The sequence below is a fragment of the Pieris napi genome, chromosome 23, assembly GCF_905475465.1.
Source record: "Pieris napi chromosome 23, ilPieNapi1.2, whole genome shotgun sequence".
Classification (NCBI taxonomy): domain Eukaryota; kingdom Metazoa; phylum Arthropoda; class Insecta; order Lepidoptera; family Pieridae; genus Pieris; species Pieris napi.
Genome location: NC_062256.1, coordinates 1,561,517 through 1,577,024, shown reverse-complemented (window position 1 = coordinate 1,577,024; position 15,508 = coordinate 1,561,517). Strand labels below are relative to the sequence as shown.

The window sequence follows — 15,508 nt, the reverse complement described above, 5'->3', positions numbered from 1 at the left end:
TTGTAGCGCAACTGATTTATTTTTTTAATTCGCGTGTTTCAGAGATGAAAATGGCGATCCGCTCACACCAAGACGTGTAGACACAGGAAATCCGCCATTAGATGAGCAGTAAGTATCGGTTTTGAGTTCGTACTTTTGTATAATTGATAACTTTGTAAGTCATTCCACAACTGAGCGATTTTTAAGGCAGTTTCTGCTGCACACCACTACTTTATGGAACCAGCTGCCCACTGATGTATTTCCGAACCAATTCGACTTAGAGTCCTTCAAGAAAAGAGCGTACCAAATCTTAAGAGGCTGGCAACGCTCGTGCCCTCTGGCATTGAGAGTGTCTATGGACAGCCGTAAAACTAAAACTAAGTAAGACATAGACGACACACAAAATCAGCAGTCTGTGAACACATACTAGATAGGCCTAATCTTTACATACGCTTTGACCAACGAAAGTACTTGCGAAAGAAAAAAGAGTCTTCCCAAGATTGGTACGCGAAGCCATTGAAATCAAAAAAACACCCCAATTTCAATAGAGAAGACGGCCTAAAATTGTCAAACACCTTGGTCAAATAATATCCAAATTAAAATCTCAAGAAAAACAATCCGCGAAAATAGAGGACACCATTAATTCACCAGCCATTTTTGCCAAAACCCCCCATCTTTTAGTCGATACCAATTCCGGGGAAATAAATACAGATAATGCAACTTTCTCTACAGCTGTGATACTTTTTGACATCCAACACCTTTTGTCTTCAGTCACCGTGACCACGCACGCTGTAAAGCACGCGAAACGTCGGATAAATTTAAAATTATGTTTAATAGTTGTAAATTTATAATAATACATAACTTCAATCCGGTCAAAAAGTTTTTTCTTTAAATGTGTAAAGGTTATGTCAATCAAAGACAAAACTATAAAACTAAGTAGCTATTCCTAACCAATTTATTGGGAATCTTATATAGGACTATTATAAACAACTATTTTGTTGACGTACGAATCGTAAACAACAGACCTTTAAGAGACACCACTCACGTTTTTGAAGTGAAACTTCTTGGGGCGCATGAGGAAAATATTTTTACGGAACGTCACGAAGATGTGCAGCGTTTTTGTGGAAGAAAAGGGAGGGAGAGAATTTATGAAATATTAGTATTTTATGCAAAATAATTTATTGAAACGACGAATTGTAAATTGAAATGCCACGTGTTTTAATTATTATCGAAGAAATAAATTTAAAAAATTACATTTATTATTTGTATTAATTTTCGACATTTAATATTTTAATGACAGTTAAATTCATGAAATTCCTAACATATCTTCCATTTTCCCTCCCTCTAAGTCTCGGAAATCTAATGTTTTAGATTTGTATAAATATGAAACAGAGTGAAAAATTAGTTTCACTTCTTCTTCTTTCTCTTCATAGAACAAGGCAAACGGGCAGGAGGCCCACCTAATGTTTAGTGATACCGCCCTCCACCAATTGCCGGCCTTTTGAGAATTGGTACGCTCTTTTCTTGTTGGACTCTAAGTCGCATTGGTTCAAAAATACTTTAGCCGTGATCTTATTCCACTTAGTGGTGGTAATAACTACATTTTGAAAGATTGCGTCGAGGTGATACGTATGGAATTTCGTATTCTGCCTAAACGTCCGATGATGAGACAACACACATTTCAAGTTGCTTACTAAAAGTTTAACAAAAATATTAAACCCAAACACTGTCATGTTTCGCCATCGCATTTTAAACTTAACGTCAGTGAGCACAACGCCATCTGTTGATAAATATAGAAAACTGCTCCATCTAAACAGGGATGCATATTTACGCGGTTTCTATTTTCAGGCTCCAAATCCATAAATGGTCAGACCGTGTAGTTAGGAACATAACCAGGCCAAGATGGATGATCAGAGGTGGCTATATGGAGAGGACCCTGCATATGATTGTTACTCCTAGAGTTGTTAAAGAGGTGAGTTGTAGTTATTTATAACGCGGCACCCCTATAACGCGATTTCCGTCCCCCATATAACGCGGTATTTCCTCCCATAACGCGAGGAATTCTCAAGTTATATTTCTGTAGTGTGAAATTTATAATGATTTGTCAAGTCCATAGCGCCTGTTTAAATTGTGTTGTTGTAGACTTAAAATAAATATTTTTAAGATAATCGGTTTTACGAGAATACTCTTACAACGCGATTTCCTATAACGTGGTCCGGGTGTACCGCGTTATAGAAGGGATTACTATATTTAGACCTTGAATATAATTAATAAAACCGTAACAGACACGACAATTAAGACCAAAATTTAATTCAATTTAATTATTTATTTATAAGTAATAACAGCTACACTTATATTTGTCGCACGGTGGAGGGATTCTTAAAGAAATTAATGAAAGTAAATAGGGCACTACTAATACTATCTATCCGCCCATTAAGAATATCGTACAAAAATAATAAGGGGTTGATATATAAATCACGTAGAATTCAAAATACTTCTTGAACTGAGTATAGCGCCATCTACAATATACCGCTCAAATCATCCATATTTTTACGCCAAATTTACGCAAAATAATATTTCAGGTCCGTGAACACTTCAACTGCTCAATACTAGAGGGCGCCGAATTAGAAGATCAAGGTGGAGACGGAACTGCCCTCACTCATTGGGAGAAAAGAGTTTTTGAGGTACGTCTGTTGACTTAATGTATTTTTAACTAGCTACCCCCGCAAATTTCGGTTCGCCCTAATATGATTTTCTTACTTGGCCTACCTTACATATCAACATATGGAACATTTTGCTATGCAACCCCATAGAGACTGTTCGCTTTTCCGGAATAAAAACCTCATTACCAAATAGAGCTATTTTTTTTAAATTTTTCTCTCCATTAAAACCTCAGAGTACAAGAAATTACTTAAATTGGCCCAGCCGTCGGCGAGTTGTGCGAATTAGCAACATATTTTGCGATAATTTTTTATTTCTATATAGATAATAGAAAATTTATTATGATTCCGAGAAATTTTCAGACGAAGTCTATAATATAGATTATAGATTAATATGACATCAAACTTAATTTTGACATTGACATTTATCGACGTAAAAATTTAACGCCCAACGAAAATAGTTACATACTTAAGTGAACATTTTGCGCTTATTCACAGAACGAAGCCATGACCGGTACGCACACTCAAAACAGTGTGTTCAGTAGAATTACATTCGCCATGATGGAAGATACGGGCTGGTACAGGGCGGACTACTCCCTCTCTTCCCCCCTTCATTGGGGAAAGAACTTGGGTTGTGGCTTCGCAACGACTTCCTGCAAACAGTGGCTCAATACGCAAAGGTTAAGGTACTATTATGTTATGGGAATGCACGCCATCTAGTGATATAAAAATAATATGCAACGCCATCTATGATTAAGTAACAAAAAGTATTTATTACGATTTAGAAAGTCTTGTCTGTTATTTCAAGATATTATGTCGATGAATTCATACTAGTTTAATATGCAGTTTAAGGGTACTAATTATTGTGGGAATGCACGCCATCTAGTGGTATAAAATTATATGCAACGCCATCTATTTTTAAGTGACTAAAACTATTAAATACAGAACGGGTTTTATAAATTCATACAGGTTCAATACGCAAAGGTGAAGGAACTAATATGTTATGGGAATTCACGCCATCTATTGGTTAAACAATATACAACGCCATCTATATTTAATTGACAAAAGCTATTATTAACGAATTCGGGATTTAGGGGGTCTTATCTGTTACTTAAATATTTTTACGCTGATTTCATACTGGTTCAAACCGCAAAGTAAAGCTAGTAACTAATATATTATGCGTTTTCACGCTATCTAGTGGTCATATTGTTTATTTTAAATTCGTTTCTGATAAATGTACCAAGGACAGAACAAGTTTAATGAGATTTATGTACATACTGATAAATAACTTGTAAATATATGCAGCGTGGAAAATTCCACTGAGTAAGTATCTAGATAAAAATACTATATAAACTGTTTTATATATTTTAATTATTTTTAATTCCTTACAAGCGACAACAATGACACGGAAATCATGTAAGTTTCATTAAAACATAAAGATTTTTGACATCAAAAATATTGTTACAATTGTCCGAAGAATTAAAAAAAATAATTAATCTCACAAAACTTACAAACGTCCGCACAGCACGACGGCTAAAGACAATGTGACTAAGTCGCCAACAGCTCATCAATTGTTACACATCCTACCCTCTTATTTTAATAAAAATATTTTTTAGGCGGAAAAACCCGGCGCCATTTTGTGAGCGAATCAAAGGCGAACCGTTGCGAACGGAATGCTCGCCACGTCGTAATGCTGTGGTACTCTGCAATTTAGTCAGACACGACAATATACTTCCCAGACAGTACCAGGTAATCATTTGTGTTTATTTATTTTTAATCTTACAGCTGCACATATACATATTATAAAAGAAAACATTTAGACAATATACAAAGCTAAAACAGATTATATTTCACAAAATATACGAAACAGAAAACATTGAATTTAGATTGTGTATTAACAGATAAAAAAAAAATTATATAGAATATTATTTATTTATTTATGCTTTATTACCTTTTTCACAAACATACACATGACAAAATAAATAAAAAAACATGTTACAAAAGTTATAAGGCAACGGGCGGCCTTAACGCTAACAAGCGATTTCTTCCACCTACTTACTAGCTGATCCGGCAAACGTCGTTTTGCCATGTATATAATTTATAATAAAAAATAGGGGTTGGTCGTAGAGGGGTGAAAATTAGGGGTTGTATGTATTTTTAATACTGTATCATAAAAAAAAATATCTAAAAATTAAAAAAACATAATTTAGGGGTTGGACTACCCTTAACATTTAGGGGGATGAAACATAGATGTTGTCCGATTCTCAGACATACCCAATATGCAAACAAAATTTCATGAGATCGGTCAAGCCGTTTCGGAGGAGTTTAACTTCAAACACAGCGACACGAGAATTTTATATATTAGATAATATATTTATATAAAAACTAAACCTTGAACAAGACTTAATTAAGTTACATATATATATTTTAGTTAATATTTAGAAGAACATTTGGTTTGCGCACTCAATCATTGCACACTGCCAAAATGAGCCCTTTAGTTTTTACCACACTCATAAATTGTAATTCATTCTCGTTTCCGATAACTCTTTGATTTACGAATTCTTCAATAATTCAATTAGTAAAAATATACAAAATAGCTATAATAACTTTAAAGATATGTATTTAAAATCGTGTATAGGCTGCCAAATAAGTTATAGAAACATATTCCAGGCTTCTAATGTAGTAAGGGTTTTTACATTATTATGAATATATACTGAAATTGAATTTATAAAATAATAAATGTTATATATTGTTTAAAAATCACCGAATATTTGTTAGTAAAGTTGCCGGTTTTATTATTAATATGTAATTATATATTTACCAGCACTTCGATACATTACCAAATGTGCCATCGGGTGACGAATCCCACTACGGAGGTTCTGTATCATTGGCAGACTACTGCCCATATCTTCAGGAGTTCACGTGGAAACACAAGAGCGTACTACTACGAGGCAGCCGATGTTCCTATGAGGAGAATACACCTAGTAAGTTACGTAAGCTAGTGAGTAGTAAGCTGGTAATAGTCAGCTGGTTATCGTAGGCTGGTAATAGTGAATATAGCTTGTTGTATTCCTCAAAAGCTGAACTATTCACTATATTGTCGATATATTGTATTCTGTCTTACAAATTACCGCAGAAGCTTAGCAATGCGACGTGTTTTTTTTTTTAAATGTTTATAGCTATGCCGTTTGGGGATTGATGATTTTGATTTGCTGCGAATATGTCCTATAGACAGACTGTAACTATCTAATTAGGTTATTAAATGATATTTCTGATGACAAATGTGATTTAAAGCAGTTTTAAGGGGCAGCCATATGCAAGTTTATCTCATAGTTTTTTTATTACAAATTACAAAATAAACGATAATTCGTGAAAGTATTTATTGTATTGCTTTGTGTGTCGAAATATCTCTAGCAAAATTTTATGATGATCAGAGCTATAGTTTTGTACCAGACGAAAATGTAACTTCTAAAAAACACTCTGATATCTTCATATTCTGTATATAAATAGATTAATTATCCTTTAAAAAACAATATTGTGAGTAAATTTAACAAAAAAATCTGAATGTGATTTAAAAATCTGTAAATTTTTCAAAAATCTGTTAATTCAGAGAGATTATGTTAATCAAAGAGTTAATTGAATTCACCCTACCAAAGTTGAAATGCGTTTTGTTGTCTACGAACGTTTAGGAAACTCGTTAAACGTTTCGTTCAGTCACTTGTCTGACGGAACTTTAGCGACTTGATTGAATATCGATCTTTAATTAACTGTCTAGAGATTCAATTAACACTCTGATTTAACTACTTTACTGCGACAAATGCATAAATGTCAATATGAAGCCTCCAATTCTTTCGCTGGCTTAAAGAAAAACATTTCAATTGGTAGTACCGGTGACTCCTGAGCTGGTACTTTCCTCGCTCATCTAATATGCATTAAATTTACACTGCCATTAAGACGAAACTTTTTGCATTTATTTTAGTCCTATTTTTCAATTTTTAATAATTATTATTATTACTATGTTATTAAATTTTGGTAAATAAACATAATTTTTTACAGAGACTGATGTAAATTTCGCGTTAGAAAACTACGGAACACACTCCAAGTGTTTCGACCATAGCGATCGGGTGTGGGAGCAGAAATCTTGTAGACAGGTATATAGGCACTTATTGCATTTCTATCTATCTATATATTTTCCCGAAGCGATAGGCAGAGACGGATCTCCACCTCCTTCACCTGACATACCTCTCTCTCTCTTCCACGTTCATACAGGTCGGTTACTTTTACACAATACATGTAAAAAAGATATGAATTAATCGAGATATTATGTATATGTATATAAGATTGTATCTCTCTATATATTATATATGTAGACCGAAAATTATTGTGCATTTTTAATGCCAGAATATAAAAAAATTGAGCTTGGCCTATTGGGTTATCCCCATTTTTGGGGAAAACCCAAGTTCAGATCTATCGAATATCGGCCTTTCGGACGATTTTGGTTACAAATACATTTTTATATACATAAAAAAACACAAGAATTTTATATACATAAAAAAATTAATAAATATTGACAAAATTAATCATTTTTACCAAAATTTAAATTTTAATGAATTTCAGATTAGAGAATGGCAACACTGGGGCTCCGGTTGCTATAAATATAAGTGTGATAGTGGTCGACTGCATATTATAGTGAGTATCATCACAAATAATCTGTTAATTTCATTAAATAATAATGTTGGAGCATTGGCGATATTAGTAATTGCCAATTTAATACATAATCCATTTATTGAGTGTGCGGCAAGGCATGGCAGTAATGCCAACGAATATAATTCTTATTACATTTTTTTTTTTAATTTTGGGTCGAACTACAATGACAGTGACATAGTTATCAACATAATAAGATAATTTAACACAATAGCGACCTCAAACTTACGAAAGCACTTTTAAAGTCCTTATGTTTTTTAGGTTGGCAACTACACGTATACCTGTTACTTTGCGGGACAAGTGTTGCAAGTGCGAATAATTCAAAAAGGCTGGCTTCACAAAGGCGGCGTCGTTTGTCCGCCTTGCAGGGAAATGTGTGGAGATGAGTTTGCTGTAAGTTCTATTATTTATTATAGTTAAATATTAATACAACCTCTATTCGAATGAGAGTTCTTGTCAAGAACAGGTGTCTTGCATCGTCTATTGAGCGTCAATGTTTCAATTGGTTTGTGATGTTTTACCCGCATTTTAATTGTTATGTTATGGTGTATATATCACTGGCAGTGGCGTAACAATAGGGTGGCAGGGCTGGCAAAATGTCACGGGCCCCCGACCCAAGTGGCCCCCTCCACAAGAGATATTGTGTTCTATGGATGAATGTAAAGTCTCCAATGCGCATTGGGCTAGCGTGGGGACTACAGACCATTCCCTCTCGCCTAAGAGAGGAAGCCTATGGTTATTAGTGGGACATATACAACGTGTAATTGAGTACGCTGAAAATCTCGAAGTTTATTAAAATCAACTGACGTGACGATTTTTACTGATAGAGCTCCATCAAAAGAATTTGCTACGGGTCCCGAATGGTATAGTTACGCCACTGATCACTAGCCAAAGTAATTTAAGTATTTAAATCTGTTCGATGACCTGGTGGACAGAAAAACTGTGTACAGTTTGTTTCCACTAAATTTTGAAGTGAAACTTCTTTAGAATCGTTGTGATTTCAAACCGGTTGCAACGGAAAAAGCGACAGTAAAAAGAGACAGACACATAAATTAATAGGATTTGGCGTGAGAGAGAGTGAGATAGGAGGCATTATACAGTGTATAAACTTTAAATTAGTGGGTATTTGATGAACATTTTCTGAAATAAAAAAACAGATTTGATGAAAATTAAATAAGTAAGTCAAGTAAGTAGTTTAATTATAAAATTAGATTATTTATCAGTTTTATTTACAAATCATTAGTTAGAGAAACTTTTTGAAGTGAAAACTTCGTACTACACTTAATTAAAAATTTATACACTGTATAATGCTTCCTATCTCATTTTCTCCCACGTTGGATCTTGTGAATTTATTTCAAACTTTTATTATTTTAGTTTTTACCAAATTAAAGATTGATATTAAAGTTATAAATAAAAATTTAACATTAAAATATATTTTTTTTAAGAAAAGATCCTACATTTAGATAGAGAAAAAGTCTAATTTACATATTTTAATTATAAAAACTTTGTTTTTGAAGGTTTCACTTCTACCACGTGTGAATTGGACACATGATTTTTTATTAGACAATTCACACCAATTGACCTAGTCCCATGCTAAGCTAGTGAAGCTTGTGTTATGGGTACTAGTAATTTAATTTTAAAAGTATTTCTTTATAATTTCAGTCACGCAATGAATATTGCAAAGGTGGTGAGGAGGCGCCACCGCCGAATCTATACCCCAACGACGTTCTCGCTTGCAACGCGCCCAAAATATACAGCGACCTCATCATTCTATTATCGACGTTTTGGAGTATATTTCACTAGTGCCACGCGCACATATGACCAGTTTGATAGTCTTAATTCATGAAAAGATTAAAAATGACGGTATCTGTTAAAACTTTTTACGTGAATTTTATATGAATTTGGTACGGTGCCGTTTTCAGCATCGTAATTATAAATCGTTGGATGGCAAGAGTTGTTGTTAGAAAATAAACATTGTATTATTCTTTCATACCTTCGTAGATCCTAGCTGTAAAAATAAACTATACTCTGATTTTTAATTCCGTAGAATTCTGACAGCTATCATTTTTTGACATGTCAGCGATGACAAACCTTTTGGCTAGGCAAATTTTTTGATTTAAATACGAGTCTTAAAGGAAAAAAAAATACGAGTCTGAGTCTATACATACATTTTATTTGTTAGTGAATGTATCTATGTAGTGGTTTTACGGGAAGACTAGATCGCATATTTGCCAATATTAACTGTGGATTTTTTTGAAGTTATACTTCTTTTGGCGCGTTAGGGAAAAATTATAGTAAATTTTTACGATGCGCGCACACCGTCACAAAAAACCGACACCCTGAATTTATCTATTAGCTTTTAGTTTTTTCTATTGTTAGTGACGTTTTTTCTACAGACGAAGAATTTTTGAAAAGATTTTTATCTTGTTACGCCAAAGAAGTATAACTTCTAACGCGTGTTCATAAGTACACACACGTTTTTTCTAATGCAATCTTGTAACTAAATTACGTGACATTAAATAGCCTCTGGTTACTTCTATATTTCAAATTGTATTATTTTATTTGAGATTTTTTCAAGCCATTTTTGTTTATTAATTATCATAAGAAATACCGTTCTTAACTTATTGATGTTTGTTTATTATATGGTGCTTATTGCTTTAAATTATTTTATTGTCGGAATATATTGGTTGTGATAAGCCATTACTTAAACGGCTATTTTACTTATAAACGCCATTTAAGTGGACGTGAAGCCATAGTAGGCCGTAGTGTTGGCGTGAATAAAACTTAACTAAATTAATAATAAAATGCGTTGATGTTTTTAAATACACTCTTATAATTCACATTAAAAAAATCACCTCCACCGACTTTTTTTGTATCTGGCAATGAAGAATAATTTATTTATAATAATTACTTAGTTTTAAGTATATTTATGTTTTAGTTTAAGTGAAAATGACTTCTGTGTAACTACCAACTGACACTTCATATGTGACATTTTTCTATGACGTTTGACATTTTTGATTTTGACACATGAAACCGATGCGTCATTTGATTTACGCGGGATCATCAAATTGTAACCGAACGAAATGTTTAATGAATTATTTTCATAATTCGACGTTTCAAGTGACTTAAACCACTATAAAGCATTGTGAATGTCGAGTTTTGTAAGTAAGATGTTAATGAGGTTTTATTTAGGCGTGTTAGTGCTAAGCAATTTTCCAAGAATGCACGAAAATTGCGAAAAGTTTCTTTCAAAATAATGTTCTTAGACATATATCAATAAATTTTAATACATTATTTTATGTATTATAAAGAAAAATGTTACTTGTGATTGTGAATGAGAAAAAATAAACATAAAATTGTTTTTTTTTTATAGTTTTTACGTTCAACAATGGCAGCGATTTGTAGCACGAATCTGTTAAAATTGATTCAGTTTAAGCTAAACAGAACTGTGTGTACTGTCGTTAAAAAGTATATGCCTTTAAATCAGTGTTTCCCAACTTATTTTGTGCCATGCCCCACCTTAGCCTTCCTAAAATTCTTAATATCTAAAATGAATTGCTCACTTAAGAACATAAATGATAGGTTTTAGGAAGAAATTACTTGGAAATTGTTAACGAAACACAGTAAGTATTTAAAACATATAATGAAAAACTGAAATTACAAATAATTATTTTAAAAAAAATCGAATAGCCTTCACAAATGCCCCCCTGTGGGGCCTGGACCCCGTTGGGAAACACTGCTCTAAATGATTTTAGTGAAAATAATGCCTTATAAAATATAAAAATATTCCTAGAAACTTTTTATAAACTACAAAACAGTCAGGTAATATAATAATGTTAATTATAATATTATTATAAATGTATAATAATTGTGTTGCAACTAAATATTGTTATAAGGCATTATTTGAGTGTGGATTGTAAATAGACCTTTTTAAATGACTGTGTAAATCGTGTGGATGATTTAAAAATATTTTACCTAAAATTTATTGTTTTATTTACCTTACACCGTTAGTCCAGTGCTACTCTGTCGAGACTAACGTTTCGGCAATGGGCTTTCTATCTTTGTGCTCATTAACTCGCTAACTACGGTATACCGTAGATAGTGGCGTAACAATAGGGTGGCAGGGCTGGCAAAATACCACGGGCCCCCGACCCAAGAGGGCCCAAGAGATATTATGTTCTATGGATGAATGTGAAGTATTTAATTATTTTATAAATATTAAATTCTTACTTTATTTTCTGTAATAGGACAAACGGCCATGAGGCTCACCTGATGTTAAGTGAAACCGCCGCCCATAGACACTCACATGGATGCTCTGCCGGCCTTTTAAGAATTGGTACGCTCTTTTCATGAAGGACCCTAAGTCGAATGCGCGGCAATAACTGCCTTAAAAACGCTCAGTAGTGAAACGACAGACGTCGAGGTGATAGGGATGGTATTTTGTATTCTGCCTTGACGTCCAATAATGAAACTCTCGAACAACTCCTCTGAACGCTCTCCACGGTATATATGGTAGAAGATGCAGAGTGACCATATCTTTACGCAACGCCAAGGGATCAAGCCGCTCGGAAAGTGACTGGTCGTCGACGATTCGAATCGCTCTTCGTTGAATACGGTCAAGAGGAAGGAGCTGGTACTGGGGAGCTCCCGCTTGGAGGTGAGAACAACTCATGGGCCATGGGCCGAATACAATACTTTAAATATCCATTTAAAAATGTATCTGTGAACCTTGGAATGAAAGAATTACGACCATTATGTAGCGTGTTAATGCAGTATTATGCTTCCAATAAATCAATGTTAATTACAAAAACTAATTAACTAATTAAGCTTAAAAATTAATTTCACACTCTACCTATAAATTGTGTGTGTGTACAACCTACTGTTTTAGAATCATGATAATGAAGGTATTGATTTGTTTCTGTTTTATAACTGCAATCGCCATATGTACTGAGTATAATTGTGATTATTCCTTTGGTAAATATGAACATATACTAATAATAGCTGTACTTTGCGATTCCACTTGCGTTAATTCGGTGGTAGTATGTTATAACTTTCCTCCGTAAATGGACTTTTAAATTAAATATTTGTTTAATACCATCGCGTGGTGATTGATGGCAATTGGTGGGACATATACAACGTGTGTGAGTAAGCTGAAAATCACGAAGTTTATTAAAATTAAACTGAGTAGGGACGATTTTTACTGATAGGGCCCCATCAAAAGAATTGCCACGGGCCCCAGATGGTATATTTAAACATATCTTGAATAATATTCAAATTAGTTTAAAAAAATTGTAATTGGGAAAATTAGTTATAGCCTTAACTTAACAAATGTGATGAACATGACCAATGTAAAATACTGTTCATCATACAATTGCTTTGAGGTCTCTGTCAGCGGTAAGACAAGTAAATGTAAAATTAGAAGCATTTATTGTATATTTCTCTTTTGACGTTCATAAGTGTACATTGTGTAATATGATATATATATATAACCTATATGAATAAATGATTTTAACTTTGACTAATGTAAAATCCTGTTCATCATACAATGGCTTTGAGGTCTCTGTCAGCTGCCCTGCGATTCGATTTAGCATTCTAAAAAACAATAAACTACAAGCTCCCTCCTTATCAGAATGCCAAATCATAAAATGATTCACGACTGATTTGAACGCGACCGCCGCTGCTAAAACAGCTGTGAGAGTTCGAAAAGTAAGTTACAGAATCGCAAGGCTGGACACAAAAGTGATGAACTGGACTTTACATTAATCATGTACAATGACAATATACAATGGCTTTGAGGTCTCTGTCAGCTGTTTGTGTATTTATTCTGAATTTACAGGTGATCCATCGTGGAATTACTCGAAAATATTTTATGATGAAACTCACACAATTGCTTCTGGCTTAGTGCATCTTAATGTCACGTTACCCGTAAGTTTACTAATTAACACTATTTCTCGTATATTGCAGATAAGGTTTTTATTTAATTATAATTAACTACTATAAGGTCAATTTGTCGAATCTCGAATCCCAGCTCCACCTTAAAACAGCTTCAAATTTTTTTTACATATTTTCATCACTCGCACACCACATTATCGCATTGTACCTACACCATGTACGATACCGAGATACGATAAGAAGTGCAAAAGTACATAATACATATAGTTATTTAGACAAAGCTAAACAGGAACACAAAAAACTAAACTAAAAAAGGATACAGGAAAAATAAATTAATTTCGTTAATTGTAAGGCTAAGTAATAGATTTGACACGACATAACAGAAAATATATTTTATTTCTAGCGTGACAAAAACCAAATGGTTAGCTTCGTTTGCGTCAATATCACGGGAGCTGATTTGATCACAACACAGGTGGCCTTTGCGAGTCTCTTTCATCAGGTTTCAGTTGACTTACAAACTCCATACGATGAGGACGTCGCAGTTCACATTATAGCATTAGAACATGGTTATTAAAAATAACTAATATTTTATTTTTTATTCATACCTTTAAAAGTTTATATTTTAAATGCAAAATCACCTTAAAATGGAAAACCAAATACCTTGTTTATTTTTACATGAAAATATATATCACTACATAACAAGGAACTCATTTTTATTAAATTTTAATTGTCATATTTTTAAAGTACTCACCGAAACTTCAGGAAGAAAAATGTATTATATACTACTTACATATTATTAGTATAAGATCCCGCTATACAACGACCTTCACCGAGATGCTTTTTTCATGAAACTTATTTTATATTTAATTTAATATGTCAATAAATATAATCCATATGGGTTGCCTAGCAAATTTCAGTCCAGAGTATGTTTAATTAATATTTAAAAAAAAAATTTTTTTTATAATTAGCATGTAGTAAATTTTGGAACTTTTTTCAATCAATATTTTTAATCAGGGTAGTATTATATATGTATCACTATAACCTTCTTTTATACTAAAGATGTATATATACTTTAGTGTCACATAAAAAATATACACATAAATAATTAAAAGATTAAAAACAACCTAACTTTTGCATATTCTATGGGCTTCATACTTTCGATTGGTATAGAATTTATCTAATAATCATACCGGTGAAATGTTTAAAAAAATATATTTTTTTTAAATTAATTAAAAATACTCTGGACTGAAATTTGCTAGGCAACCCATATGGATTATATTTATTGACATATTAAATTATATATAAAATAAGTTTCATTAAATAAGCATCTCGGTGAAGGTCGTTGTATAGCGGGATCTTAGACCATATTATGTATTTTATTAAATAACATTATTAAGGCCGATTGCTGGCCATGCGTCATGCTCGTGAACGGGTACAGCTTGTGGTGACTTGTCGTACTTGAATTCGTGTATGCGGCGATGTTGTTTATTTCGACTATGTGTTTGCGTGTTGTTCCCACGAGAATGTAAGTGCGTGCTCCTATTTCACCATGCCTCCTGCTGATACAGGACTAGTCTTTGGTTTTTTTTTTTAATTTATGTTATTATTATTAATTAATTGATATGTCATGTGGAACATGGTGTAATGGTTGCAGCTCCTTACAAACGTTGTGTAAAAAAAAATGGCGATTAAAAAGAGTGGCGGAGAGTTTATTGCCAGTTCTTCTCTTCCGTTCTACGCCTTTGTTTTGAGAACTGGCAGTAAATGTAAATTTAGAAGCATTAGTATGTATTTCTTTACTGACGAGTCATAAGTGTTCATTATGTTACCTACATGATTAAATGATTTTTTTACTTTACTTTAAGAGAAGCCATTTATAACTGGTTCTCATGAGTTCAGTAAGTTTAATATTTTAGTCCAAACTTACTATGCTGACAATCACATAAATTATAAAATACCTTTGTACATGAAATTAATAGCTTTCCTTCGGGGGCTGAATAATCAGCATTGAGCAGGCAATTTGACGAAAACTGACTTGAAAAAATCTGCGATGCTACTACAATTATATCAATTATAATTGAAACACAATTTATTATTTATTTATTTATTTATGCTTTATTACCTTACACACATACACATAACAAAAATACAAAAAAAACATGTTACAAAAGTTATAAGGCAACGGGCGGCCTTATCGCTAACAAGCGATTTCTTCCAGGCAACCCTAATGTGGAACAATAAAAAAGAAACACCTACAGAGGGTAGAGTACAAG

At 33.0% G+C, this 15,508-nt stretch overlaps 2 protein-coding genes across 5 annotated transcripts in view; both read left to right on the top strand.

Annotated features, from left to right (window-relative positions):
* LOC125061407 (leishmanolysin-like peptidase) overlaps positions 1 to 9,706 on the top strand; it is an 86,635-nt gene extending 76,929 nt beyond the window's left edge. Inside the window, exons 9-20 of one of the 4 annotated variants that reach the window (XM_047666854.1) lie at positions 43 to 108; positions 1,828 to 1,951; positions 2,562 to 2,663; positions 3,138 to 3,319; positions 3,945 to 3,962; positions 4,032 to 4,055; positions 4,256 to 4,388; positions 5,464 to 5,623; positions 6,696 to 6,790; positions 7,257 to 7,328; positions 7,605 to 7,736; positions 9,006 to 9,706. In XM_047666854.1, the coding sequence (XP_047522810.1) occupies positions 43 to 108; positions 1,828 to 1,951; positions 2,562 to 2,663; positions 3,138 to 3,319; positions 3,945 to 3,962; positions 4,032 to 4,055; positions 4,256 to 4,388; positions 5,464 to 5,623; positions 6,696 to 6,790; positions 7,257 to 7,328; positions 7,605 to 7,736; positions 9,006 to 9,146 (1,249 nt within the window). In that variant the 3' untranslated portion in view covers positions 9,147 to 9,706. Of the gene's footprint in view, positions 1 to 42; positions 109 to 1,827; positions 1,952 to 2,561; positions 2,664 to 3,137; positions 3,326 to 3,944; positions 3,963 to 4,031; positions 4,056 to 4,255; positions 4,389 to 5,463; positions 5,624 to 6,695; positions 6,791 to 7,256; positions 7,329 to 7,604; positions 7,737 to 9,005 lie in introns of all 4 variants that reach the window. The other 3 variants (XM_047666852.1, XM_047666856.1, XM_047666855.1) reach the window with 3 other exon arrangements.
* A 3,409-nt stretch (positions 9,707 to 13,115) lies between these two features.
* On the top strand, positions 13,116 to 13,823 carry LOC125061524. The gene is made up of 2 exons (XM_047667000.1): positions 13,116 to 13,268; positions 13,639 to 13,823. Exons 1-2 carry the CDS (start codon positions 13,116 to 13,118, stop codon positions 13,807 to 13,809), a joined length of 324 nt encoding a protein of 107 aa, XP_047522956.1. The 3' UTR covers positions 13,810 to 13,823.
* The last annotated feature ends 1,685 nt before the right edge of the window (positions 13,824 to 15,508 follow it).

What these genes read in the sequence shown, in the direction of transcription:
- LOC125061524 (XM_047667000.1), top strand. Translation starts at nt 13,116, where the DNA reads ATGACAATATACAATGGCTTTGAGGTCTCTGTCAGCTGTTTGTGTATT. An exon ending in ATCTTAATGTCACGTTACCC is followed by an intron (nt 13,269 to 13,638) that starts GTAAGTTTACTA and finishes TTTTATTTCTAG; the next exon opens with CGTGACAAAAACCAAATGGT.